The sequence below is a fragment of the Aspergillus novofumigatus genome (assembly GCF_002847465.1).
Source record: "Aspergillus novofumigatus IBT 16806 chromosome Unknown P174scaffold_6, whole genome shotgun sequence".
NCBI lineage: Eukaryota > Fungi > Ascomycota > Eurotiomycetes > Eurotiales > Aspergillaceae > Aspergillus > Aspergillus novofumigatus.
The window spans coordinates 585,641-597,174 of NW_020194279.1; the positions used below are offsets into that span (position 1 = coordinate 585,641).

The window sequence follows — 11,534 nt, forward strand, 5'->3', positions numbered from 1 at the left end:
CCGAAGCGCAGCTTTCCTCCTTCCGCCCGACGGCTAGGAAACGACGTCATCCGGGTTTTCTTCGACGCCGCCAGCGACAACAATTATAACAATTGCTACACGAAGCTGGCTCTTTGACCTTACCTGAGGCTTTGAATCAATTGACAGTCAAAGAAGGGCCTGACACCTCCAAACGTCACTATGCTTTCCCGTACTGTGGTGAGATCAGCTACCAGATCTTTCAGTGCCGGTGTTTCCCTTGCCCTCAGAGGCAGAGCTTCGCCTCTTCGCTTTCCAGCGCCATCTGGCCAGCGTCAAGTCCTTTTACCTGATACGCGTCTGGGGCAAACCAGATTTATCTCAGTATATGGCTATACGCAATCAAAGGCTCTAGTCTATTCGCGATATGGTGAGCCGAAGGATGTTCTACGGTAAGATCACTTAGATTGCAACCGCTGGGAAAATAGATCGGTAGCCTGACTTGTTTTTCTCCCTCATCCAGGCTTCACAAGCATTCGATTTCTCCTCCTCATGGGACACAAGTCACTCTCCGTCTTCTAGCGGCGCCTTTGAACCCGGCCGATGTGAATCAGATTCAAGGGGTATACCCAAGCAAACCGCCCTTCCAGACCACGCTGGGCACTGTGGAACCGTCTGCCGTCGCGGGAAACGAGGGCGCATTCGAGGTCATTGCCACTGGCTCCAACGTCAAGAATCTTGCCCAAGGCGACTGGGTCGTAATGAAGCAGACAGGACAAGGCACCTGGCGCACCCACGCACAACTAGATGAATCACAGGTGATCAAGATTGAAAACAAAGAAGGTCTGAGCCCGCTTCAGGTCAGCACAGTCAGTGTCAATCCGGTGACTGCCTACCGAATGATCAAAGATTTCTGTGACTGGGATTGGATGCGGGCCGGAGAAGAGTGGCTCATCCAGAACGGAGCAAACAGCGGTGTTGGACGAGCTGCAATCCAACTTGCACGCGAATGGGGCATCAAAACGATCAATGTTGTTCGCGAGAGAAAGACACCCGAAGAAACTGATGCTCTGAAAAAGGAGCTCTACGACCTTGGGGCCAATGCAGTGGTTACTGAATCCGAGCTGCTATCTGGAGAATTCAAGAACATGGTGAATGAATTCACCCGCCAAGGAAAGGAGCCAATTCGACTAGCCCTCAACTGCGTGGGTGGTAAGAATGCCACTGCCCTGGCGAAGACCCTTGCTCCAGGTTCGCACCTGGTCACTTATGGTGCCATGTCAAAACAGCCAGTCGCCTTGCCATCTGGACTTCTGATTTTCAAGAACCTTGTTTTCGACGGTTTCTGGGTGAGCAGATGGGGAGATAAACACCCTGAGCTCAAGGAAAACACGATTAATGATGTGCTGGAGTTGACTCGAGCCGGCAAATTCAAAGATATCCCGGTGGAATACATCAGATGGACCTGGGAAACCGAAGGCGCTGAGCTTGCTGCAGGTGTGCAGGAAACTCTAAGTGGATTCCGCAAAGGTAAAGGCTTGTTAAAATACGAAGGGGACGAATAATCCCTGGGGATGATGGTATAAATAGTATATTAAGTGCATGTACGCAATCATAATAGGCTACAGTAATTCAGATCATTTACTGATTCCATTGGCACAAACAGTGATCTGAACCGAACTAGAAACTGAATCACGCATCTTCGCATTTCCAGTTATTCTTGACCCAGTCCAAGATAAGATCAGTTAACGTCTCAAAGGGCATATAGACGTCACTATCCCGTGCAAAATCGAGATCAAGGCTCGCAAATTTGGCGGCCAGCGCCACGTAGGGCTCGATAAAGTCAATATACACGAGATCCACTGTCTTCGGATCGGCAGACGTCCCTGGAGAAATGAGAGCTTGAATGCAATTTGGGACACGGTAGAATGATATTGGCGAATGAACAGTATCATCACCGTCTATACCCCCATCATCTGCAGTGGTGTAGCCAGGAAAAACCTCAGGCGTGAATGGTGTGCTCATTGGAAACCGACTCTGATCAGTAAGATAGTGAACAGCCACATCGTCGCTTTCCACAATCCTATCGTGCATATGCATTGATTGCTCCGGCGGCGCAAGAGTCCATGGTGTGTAGTTTGTGTGGTCCTTAGGCGCAGTCAAAATTTGCGGCTGCCTGTTCAAAATTTCTACTACCGTTTGCGCTTTCTCGTAGGGGATGTCCTTGATATAGCGGAAGCCGCTCGTAAAGGGCGAGACGATGAAGGTCGTATCTTGCGTAAACGGACCCTTAAATATGTCGAAGCGTATGGCTCCAGTGTTGACAATGACCAACGCGGGCTTCCCGTCGCGAGAGTCATCCTTCACTTGACTAGGAAGCACTTCCTTTTCGAGCCACGTATATATACTGTCCTGAGAAGGATACTTTACTCGGGTCATCCAGAGGTCCTGAGGAGCGCAACCGTGGACCCTATCCAGTTGAAGGGCATCCCTGGACTGCTGAATAAGATGTGATACATTTCGACCGTGCTCTGTGGGGAAAGAATCCCGATCAAGACCGGTGTGATGGTGAAAGGAGTAGAGGTTGTTATCAATGTACCGGCGGTTGAAGCTGGGAGTTGCTTGAGCAGGATTGAGCCGATTCTTGCTGGTGGACAGACCGTCGATTGACATAAATCCAATGGTCTCCATGAAGCGGCCGCTCGCCAGCCCGTACGCTTTAGAATCGTACCGAGCATAGTCGCGGATATGATAATGGCCGCCGAAAAATTGAATTGGCACATCCCAATTAACGTTTCTGATCTCTTCGAAAACAGCGTTGTACTCCTTCGAACGAACTGGAACATGGCCTATCACGAGGAAAAGATCGACTTCTTCGTCACGAATGGCTTCTTGGAACCAGTTTGTCTTAATGGTATCCTCCACCGTACAAACGATTGTGTTGTTGTAATTTTTGGTGAAATCGAACAGAAAACCAAAAGCAACGATGCGGATGCCTTGTTTCTCGGTTGTGAACTTCTTAAAGCGTGGAGCCAACGGCACGAGCTCTCCGGTAGTTGGATGAACGATGTCAATGTTGGACGCCAGGTAGCTACCACGAAAATTGGGTACAGTAGTCAAGAATTCAGTCTCCGAGGTGTTTTGCTTGTACAGTTCATGATTGCCGGCTGACATCACATCAATTTGCTGTTGACGCAGAATGTCGGAGATGTAGGCGCCCTTGGGTTCCGAAGCATCGTAAAGACCGTTCCCCTCAACCCTATCACCAGTGTCAATTATCAGCAGATCATTCCCCTCAGCGAGTGCCTTTTCCCGCATGCGGGTGGTGAAAGAGACATAATCTCCCCAGTCTGCTCCATAGGAAGCCCTTTTCGATCTGCATCAGCGAGCATCAACAATGGCACATTAGATGGCAATGCCATACTCCTGTAGATGACCGGCCAGCCAGCCGTGGGTGTCCGTAGTGTGGAGGAAATTCAGCTGACCCCATTGGAGATCGCGAATGGGCGCTGGTATGGCATCTGGGGCTGACGGCTGAATAGCTAGGCAGGGTGAAGATGAGATGAGAAGAGCCAAGTAAGCAAGGTACTTCATCCTGGTCAGCGCAATGACCCACACCATCAAATGACTTTAGGATGGAAACAGTAAGCTGCAGCTCGTTTCCCCGTCCAAACGAGATAGTAATAGATAGCTATCTATACTTGTACGATGGCCATGGATAAACAATAATACGGAAGAAGGTGCCGGTGAGGACGGCGCTTAGTCATCGCTAGCCCAACAGTCCCGAAGCTCTCACCAAAAACCAAAAAACTTATCGACGGCCAGGTCCGACACGGAGTTAGGAGGTTCTGGGGCTGATTTCTTCCCGCAAGTCTCCTTCACATCATCATCCTCATCCGCAGAAGAAGCTATCTGAAGTCGTTTCTTCTTTTCACTCCCGGAATTACACTCTTTGAGACGGCAATGGCTGCCCCCCGACTTTTCCGCCCAGCAGCTCGCCTGCTTTCTTCTCGACTTTCCGCTACACCCTTCCGTTCTACTTTCCAGAAGTCCGCCTGTGCGCCCTCGATCCTACGCGCTCGGGGATATGCGACGGAAAGCGGTACTAAGGAAGTTACTGTCCGAGACGCATTGAACGAAGCCCTTGCGGAGGAGCTTGAGAGTAACCCAAAGACGTTTATCCTGGGTGAGGAGGTTGCGCAGTACAATGGAGCGTATGGGATTACCTTCTCTTAGCTACTTGGTTTTGCTGCATATTTCAATCGCAATCACGTGCTATACTGTGATTCTTCTCTTCTGACGTTGTTCTTATCACCACAGATACAAAGTGACGAGAGGTCTATTGGACCGCTTCGGTCCCAAGAGGGTTATTGATACTCCCATCACAGAGGCTGGCTTTTGTGGTTTGGCTGTTGGCGCCGCCCTCGCTGGACTGCACCCTATCGTGAGTCGAAAGTTTACCTATTCGTGGATAGACCTGGAAGGCTGATGGGTGCTTCGCATCTACAGTGCGAGTTTATGACCTTCAACTTTGCTATGCAGGCCATTGATCAAATCATCAACTCCGCCGCCAAGACACATTACATGTCTGGAGGTATTCAGCCTTGCAACATTACTTTCCGTGGACCTAACGGATTTGCTGCTGGTGTCGCCGCTCAGCACTCCCAAGACTACTCGGCCTGGTACGGCAGTATTCCTGGCTTGAAGGTCGTGGCTCCTTGGAGCGCTGAGGACGCCAAGGGTCTGATGAAGGCCGCTATCCGTGACCCCAACCCTGTCGTTGTCCTTGAAAATGAGTATGTGCTGCCAGAACCGCTTGACATTGCCGGACTTGAGCTGACACCCGGATAGGCTTTTGTATGGTCAAGCATTCCCCATGAGCGAGGCTGCCCAGAAGGATGACTTCGTTCTTCCTCTTGGAAAGGCCAAGATCGAGCGTCCTGGAAAGGATCTGACCATTGTTTCTCTGTCCCGCTGCGTTGGACAGTCCCTCAACGCTGCCGCTGAGCTGAAGCAGAAATATGGAGTCGAAGCTGAAGTTATTAATCTTCGGTCCGTCAAGCCGCTCGATGTTGAGACAATCATTCAGTCGCTCAAGAAGACCGGTCGCCTGATGTGCGTCGAATCCGGCTTCCCCATGTTCGGTGTCGGGTCCGAAATCCTCGCCTTGTCCATGGAGTATGGTTTTGACTATCTCACTGCTCCCGCTGTTCGTGTTACCGGCGCTGAGGTTCCTACACCTTACGCTGTTGGTCTTGAGCAGATGAGCTTCCCTCAAGAGGATACTATCGTTGGCCAGGCTGCCAAGCTTCTACGACTGTGAACTGGCTTTATGTGATAAATTGGAGGTGTTCCCAGAATTTGGAGGATCAAAATCATGCGTCTAGTACCCTTTCTCTATTGCAAGCCTTTCCATTGTTTCTTAATCTAAATTAACTTTATCCGAAACTGTACAACTACACTAGAGAATCAACTCCAAACTCAATTTGTCAGCTTTTGTCCATCTTTTTCTGTGCTACCATCCCCTCGATCCACAGGACTTTGGGTAGTAACAAAAGTACTTGGCAACCAAGAATGATAGCGAGGCCAAAGCGTCATCTATACGTACAGAATTTGCATCCAACTCAGGTTGAAGCGCGAAGATGTCATGGCCAGCAACGCTGTCTCGAGAATATAACTATGTACATGAATAAAACCGCCCCAACCAGACAGAGAAAGCCCATAACTCCAAAACACATGCTAGCATAATCATGAGGAGCGCCCATTGCACCTGCTTTATGCCGAATCGGTGGCAAAGCAACATCGTTCATGCTATGGTAAGCTCATGCTGAAACCCCGGGCACCGTGACGAGCAATCGGTAGGTTTGCGAGGATCATAGAAACTGGCCTCCGTGTCGTCGTTTGCGTACTCCTCGTCAGTATCGCTTTCTGCATTGTCGTCTTGAGCGTCCGTATCCTGTCTGGGTTTGTTCCTAACAAATTCGCTCGGTTCACCTGCTCCTACCACTTGGTCGGCGTCATCATCATCGTCATCTCCTAGGACATTTTTCCTCGTAGAGACAGTAGCAGATACTGGTCCTTTGACCGTGGTAAAGGAGCTCTTGAATCCTCCTTTCTTAAACCCTCCTCCCCCCTGGTGCCTCCGGCGCCTCCGGCTCCTGCGGCTCCTGATGCGGGAGTCGTACCGATCACTCTCAGTCCCGCCTCTGCATCTGCCTTTCTCTCGGCCCTCCTTGCCTTTTCAGCAGCATTAGGATCTCGCGACAATTGTTTCAGGTCTTGTAGGCGCTTGCGATGTTGGTGATCGTAGGAAGAGATATGAGCTTCATATTCCGGATGGCGCGAGTAAGATTTATTGCAAAGAGTACATGTGAAGGAGCTCAAAGCAGAGCGGGCAGATTCAGTCTGAAATTGTGCGCAAATGGAATTTTTTAGCAGTCTCTCAATCGATTTGAACGGCGCTGGGATTTCAAGTCATGATTTACCTTGGGAGTAGGATTCGTGAACCCTCGCTGGTGCAGACAAGATAGAAGGAGTGAGAAATCAGTAAGCTTGTATTGCAAGTTTGCAAGACCGGATATCTAGGTTGTAACTCGATAACCGTTTAAAGCAGACGCATTTCAGGAAGCATACCGGTGCCATGGCTGTCTGACCTCATACAACAGATCAGGTCAAAGACCAAAAATGTTTGCGAAGAAATTCTTGACGGGATTTACGGGAGGAGATGGATCCCAGGCGATCGACTGGTTGATTCAGTAACTGGTACCTATATATTGGTAAAGGAAGGCATTCGACGTCTATCATGAATGGATAGCTTAGCATCTTATCGTTACTTTATTCTGTCGGCAGCATAAGTGCCGATATCTCACCGCCGTACTCCAACCTACCAGGTACTTTCACTGATTCATGATATCCTCTTCAACTGTAAATGTCGGAATAGATCTTGAAGGATCTATCTTGAGTGTTGATTGTTTGTCAAATTGCCCGGCAGACATCAGTAGTAAATACCTTAATTAGCTCCGATAGTTAGGTACCTAAGGTTGGGTCGGGTTGAGTGGTGGAAGCCGACAAGCCAATGATAGTGCAGTCTAACTGCTTAACAGGAAAAAAGCAAGGCACAACACACTTGTAGGAGATACAACAATCTGAGGACGGACACTCTCCCAATGCTACCTAAGGCTTGCTCATGATAATGACGATGCGATGAACTTATGAATCGTTTAATATTCATTGCAATATTCGTCTGATTCGTTCTTAGCTAGGGAGATATTTCGTTTGTGATATACAATGCCGCCTCAAGATCTGTCGTTGCCCAAGGTCGATGATATCGACACACGATCCTTGATTTCCATGCAGGAATTGGATCCATCTCCAGTCTCTGAAGAGTTTGGTGATATCGAAAATGGCGACCTCTTCCATAAGGCCCAAGACGCTCCACCACATGGGGGATTGTCTCTTCCCAAACTGGGCCTCCGCGGGCATAACTGGGATTCTTGGTGTATGTTGGATGAAAATGCTTCGGTCATCTACCGGTCAAGTGTAAGCTAATAAATAAACCCGCAGTGTCCGCCATTCAGAGATATTCCACATACCCTCCGACTTTATTCTTCACGTTACACTTTGCCAATACCTCGCTCATTCCTCTAATGACCCGCTCCGTACCTGCCGCCGAAAACTATCTCCTCCTCACAAGGCCTTTGTACCAGTCGCCGTCTCTTGAGCACGCTATCCTTACCGTTCCCATCCTGGCCCATGTTGCTTCCGGCCTCGTCCTACGGAACATCCGTTCTTCCCGTAGGGCACGACTTTACGGCGCCGAAACAAGGTCTCAACGGTACTCACTCACTTTTTGGCCCCGTATGACCCTGCAAGCGCGCTTGGGCTATATGCTTGTTCCCTTGCTCGGTGCCCATGTTCTTGTCAACCGCGTCGTGCCGCTGATGGTCGACGGTGGGAGCTCGGGAGGCGGCCTTGGCTACGTTGCGCATGGGTTTGTGCGGAGCCCCGTTTTTTGGAACGTTTATTATTTGATATTTGTCGCCGTTGGAGTATGGCATATCGTTGGGGGGTGGGCAAATTGGATTGGGTGGAGAGTCACCACCGCCCGAAAGGAACGAATACACAAAAAGGGCTCACTCGAGGGGTACCTCGGCCACGCAGACAGTGAGCAACGAATGAGGAAGCAGAGAAAGATCTGGTGGATTGTCAATGGCATTGCAGTGGTAGGAGCATCTGTTTGGCTTGCAGGCGCACTTGGAATTATCGGACTTGGAGGACGAGGATCCGGTTGGGAAGCGAGCAGTTGGGATGGTATGTATGACCGAGTGCCCATCATTGGGGTCTGGTTATGACCTAATCTTATTGCGTATAATTGACAGACGCTGGGGCGACTACTCTCGGAGGGTGTGTATAGTAGTAGGAAATATAATCAATAATGTGTCAACATATTCATTGCAGTACATGTACTGCCGCAATAGTCGAATACAGACTATATAATAGACTCACATCCTCCGTACTGACAGGCAGATAATCCTCAGTTGATGTCACCAGATGTTGTTGTTCACTGTTGGTCTTTATACGGTTATGCCGACGGTTGTTGGGTCCGTGCGTTATACATTTTCTTGACCTTTTTTTTTACACTTCTGCTCCCCGTAACCAGCCTGCGGACCTCAAGCTTGTCAATGGCCCAGATTTGACTCTTGCTAACCCGAAGCCGATGTGGATGAGTTCACTTAAACGGTTCCAAAGCTTGACAATATTCCGATCTATCGTTGGAAACATAAGACCCGAGTTCCTTGGCTTTTCGCATCCCTCGACGATATATGCAGTGACCCACCGTCCCTCAGGCATAGTTCTCCCCCGATTTTATTACTCCGCATCTTCAGTCATGGACGATCCAACAGCAGCCGATGGTGCCAGTCGACTGGTGCAGCATGATGGGCAGGAATACCAGGCTGTGAAAGAAGGTCGTGCATACATTCTGAACCCGCCGACCCAGGCTGCAGCTTCCAAGGGGACGAAAAAGGACCTCAAACCTGAAGACCAGTTGCAATCTGTCTTCTACAATCCAATCCAGCAATTCAACCGGGATCTCAGTGTGTTGGCGATCAAGGCCTATGGTGAGCATGTGCTGGCCCTCAAGAAGCTGAAAGCCGAGAGGAAACGGAACGGCTCCGGCAGGGGGAAAAAGCGTAAGAGGGAAGACGAAGAGGACAAGGAACAAGCTGAGGGAGACATCGATCAACCGTCTGCGGCGAATGGAAATATCGGTGCTTCTGTTTCAACCTCTGATCAGCAGACACCGTCCTTCACAATCTTGGACGCGCTCTCCGCTACGGGTCTCCGGGCTCTACGGTACGCCTCAGAAATTCCCTTCACTACCTGCGTGGTTGCGAATGACCTGTCAAGCTCTGCGATTCAGAGGATGAAGACGAACATCGAATACAACGGTCTTGGAAAGCTCATTAGACCCAATCTCGGGGATGCACGTGCGTACATGTACAGCCTGTTAAACCAACCAAGCACACAGAATAGCGGAACTCACGCGGGCAAGTTTGATGTCATCGACCTAGATCCTTACGGTACCGCGGCTCCGTTTATGGATGCTGCTGTTCAAGGTGTCAAAGACGGTGGCCTTCTCTGTGTCACTTGCACCGATGCGGGCGTATGGGCATCCAACGGTTACCCAGAAAAAGCATATGCCTTGTACGGAGGTGTCCCCATCAAGGGATCGCATTCTCACGAAGGTGGACTGCGCCTTATACTACATGGACTGGCGACGTCGGCCGCGAAATATGGACTTGCAATCGAACCGCTTCTCTCCTTGTCCATCGACTTCTATGCGCGTGTCTTCGTTCGTGTTCATCGATCGCCGGCAGAGGTCAAGTTTACCTCAGGTAACACAATGTTAGTTTTCAACTGCGACTCTGGTTGCGGAGCATGGACAACGCAGCCTCTGACGCAGACGAAACAAAGATTGGACAAGAAAGGGAATCCTTACTACCACTATGGGTTCGCTCAAGGGCCTACTGCAGGCACACGTTGTGAACATTGTGGCTTCAAAACTCATGTGGGCGGCCCGATGTGGGCTGGGCCACTCCATAACCCTCACTTCATCCAGAAGATTCTTGACATGCTCCCCGATGTCGATAGAGATATTTACCATACCGTCGAGCGCATCGAGGGCATGTTAACCACAGCTCTTGAAGAGGATTTGAACCTGGACACGATCTCGAGTTCTGCCCCGACGGGCACCCTTGCAGCTGACGAGGAGCTCACGGAAGTGTCCACGTCCCGTGAATATTCGGCCATTATTCCTCGATCGGATCCGGCCCTCCGGGATCCATTTCCATTCTATTTCACTCTGAGTTTTCTGGCAAAAGTTCTACACACGTCAACTATATCTGCCGATGCGTTCCGCGGAGCTCTCCGTTCCCTGGGCTACCGATCAACGCGTAGTCATGCAAAGCCAAATACCATTCGTACAGATGCACCCTGGGACGTCATTTGGGAAATCATGAGAGAGTGGGTGAGACAGAAGGCCCCTGTCAAAGAAGGGGCAATCCGCCCTGGCACTCCTGGAGCGGCGATCATGGCGAAGCGTCGAGAAAATTCTCGAAAAGATAGAGGAGAAGACTCATTCGATATATTGAGGAAAGAGCTCATATCTGCGGCTGAAAGTGGAAAGGATATCAGTGACCTAGTGACGAAAGTCGAAGCTGCGATCTACCGCTCTAGCCATAGACACCCTCCCGGCATTCAAGGCGCGGAGCTGCATCAGCAGGCCGAAGGGCCCCAGCCCCCACTGACAGCACCTGCAGTTAAGCAAGATCTGAGCACGTTAGAGGTCGTTTTTGATGAGGCCCTGGGCAGAGAGGCGTCTAGTTCCAAGAAACGGCTTGTCCGGTATCAAATCAACCCTCGGGCTAATTGGGGCCCTCTCAACCGGGCGTCTGGATGATTTACGAATAACAATCTTGGCTGAGCCACTTCCACTGTACTATAGCGTGAGAGTGAAAACATTTGCCAACGCACCCTATTGTCCTGGTTATAATGCTAAATAACATGTCATCTGGCATACATATATGTGAAGATCGTCCGCGCCAGTTGGAACCGATGTACTTCTGGGAGTCTGCTGCTATGCAATCCACTCGGCCCTGAACTGAACATTCTGCGATTAGTTCAGTGACTCTACTTTTCGGAAACGTACATCTAGGCTTTCAACTAGAAGCAGATGGTCTCGACCAGAACACAAAGCCACGGCAAGGCTGTTCAAATCTTCCCCTGTTGAAGAGTATACGCGATGTGGATAATTACAGTCTAACACACGTGATTTATCATATGGGAGTGTAATAACTGCATAGAAGCACTTGGAAAGGTGAAAAAAATATGTTAACAATTGTAGATATACACTTTGCAGTATCGGCGGATGGGTCGTCATTAGGGCTTTAGGTCTTGTACACGTATCTGTGTGAGTTACATTGTCCGTCAGCTGAGAGTACAAGGCGAGCAGTCAGTATGGATCACTTTCTTAAGTACCTAAGAAAGGAAGAGAACATGATCTCAAATCACTGGAA

General features: G+C 49.8%; 6 protein-coding genes across 6 annotated transcripts; 4 read left to right on the top strand and 2 right to left on the bottom strand.

Moving 5' to 3' along the window:
* Positions 1 to 180: 180 nt before the first annotated feature.
* On the top strand, positions 181 to 1,523 carry P174DRAFT_422695 (enoyl-[acyl-carrier-protein] reductase; the record flags this gene model as incomplete). Its single annotated transcript, XM_024825070.1, has 2 exons — positions 181 to 410; positions 482 to 1,523. The coding sequence occupies 2 exons, from the start codon at positions 181 to 183 to the stop codon at positions 1,521 to 1,523; spliced, it is 1,272 nt and encodes a 423-aa protein (XP_024680132.1).
* A 16-nt stretch (positions 1,524 to 1,539) lies between these two features.
* Positions 1,540 to 3,649, bottom strand: P174DRAFT_443502 (Ser/Thr protein phosphatase family). Its single transcript, XM_024827847.1, has one exon. It carries the CDS (start codon positions 3,274 to 3,276, stop codon positions 1,651 to 1,653), a length of 1,626 nt encoding a protein of 541 aa, XP_024680133.1. The 5' UTR covers positions 3,277 to 3,649; the 3' UTR covers positions 1,540 to 1,650.
* Positions 3,650 to 3,663: 14 nt separating this feature from the next.
* P174DRAFT_443503 (pyruvate dehydrogenase (acetyl-transferring) subunit E1 beta) lies at positions 3,664 to 5,472 on the top strand. The gene is made up of 4 exons (XM_024827848.1): positions 3,664 to 4,172; positions 4,279 to 4,402; positions 4,468 to 4,754; positions 4,810 to 5,472. The coding sequence occupies exons 1-4, from the start codon at positions 3,922 to 3,924 to the stop codon at positions 5,279 to 5,281; spliced, it is 1,134 nt and encodes a 377-aa protein (XP_024680134.1). The 5' UTR covers positions 3,664 to 3,921; the 3' UTR covers positions 5,282 to 5,472.
* Positions 5,473 to 5,764: 292 nt separating this feature from the next.
* P174DRAFT_462081 (putative C2H2 finger domain protein) lies at positions 5,765 to 6,953 on the bottom strand (the record flags this gene model as incomplete). Its single annotated transcript, XM_024830090.1, has 4 exons — positions 5,765 to 6,091; positions 6,151 to 6,363; positions 6,444 to 6,539; positions 6,882 to 6,953. The coding sequence occupies 4 exons, from the start codon at positions 6,951 to 6,953 to the stop codon at positions 5,765 to 5,767; spliced, it is 708 nt and encodes a 235-aa protein (XP_024680135.1).
* Positions 6,954 to 7,063: 110 nt separating this feature from the next.
* Positions 7,064 to 8,408, top strand: P174DRAFT_452832 (MCP1 family protein). The gene is made up of 2 exons (XM_024829116.1): positions 7,064 to 7,456; positions 7,522 to 8,408. The coding sequence occupies exons 1-2, from the start codon at positions 7,246 to 7,248 to the stop codon at positions 8,307 to 8,309; spliced, it is 999 nt and encodes a 332-aa protein (XP_024680136.1). The 5' UTR covers positions 7,064 to 7,245; the 3' UTR covers positions 8,310 to 8,408.
* Positions 8,409 to 8,618: 210 nt separating this feature from the next.
* On the top strand, positions 8,619 to 11,292 carry P174DRAFT_443505 (tRNA (guanine26-N2)-dimethyltransferase). Its single transcript, XM_024827849.1, has one exon. It carries the CDS (start codon positions 8,846 to 8,848, stop codon positions 10,916 to 10,918), a length of 2,073 nt encoding a protein of 690 aa, XP_024680137.1. The 5' UTR covers positions 8,619 to 8,845; the 3' UTR covers positions 10,919 to 11,292.
* The last annotated feature ends 242 nt before the right edge of the window (positions 11,293 to 11,534 follow it).

Excerpts from the sequence above, each read along its gene's own strand:
- P174DRAFT_443505 (XM_024827849.1), top strand. The coding sequence starts at position 8,846 with ATGGACGATCCAACAGCAGCCGATGGTGCCAGTCGACTGGTGCAGCAT.
- P174DRAFT_452832 (XM_024829116.1), top strand. The coding sequence starts at position 7,246 with ATGCCGCCTCAAGATCTGTCGTTGCCCAAGGTCGATGATATCGACACA. Across the intron at positions 7,457-7,521 it reads GCATAACTGGGATTCTTGGT|TGTCCGCCATTCAGAGATAT; the intron begins GTATGTTGGATG and ends ATAAACCCGCAG.
- P174DRAFT_443503 (XM_024827848.1), top strand. The coding sequence starts at position 3,922 with ATGGCTGCCCCCCGACTTTTCCGCCCAGCAGCTCGCCTGCTTTCTTCT. Across the intron at positions 4,403-4,467 it reads TCGCTGGACTGCACCCTATC|TGCGAGTTTATGACCTTCAA; the intron begins GTGAGTCGAAAG and ends TCGCATCTACAG. Across the intron at positions 4,755-4,809 it reads GTCGTTGTCCTTGAAAATGA|GCTTTTGTATGGTCAAGCAT; the intron begins GTATGTGCTGCC and ends ACACCCGGATAG.
- P174DRAFT_443502 (XM_024827847.1), bottom strand. The coding sequence starts at position 3,276 with ATGCGGGAAAAGGCACTCGCTGAGGGGAATGATCTGCTGATAATTGAC.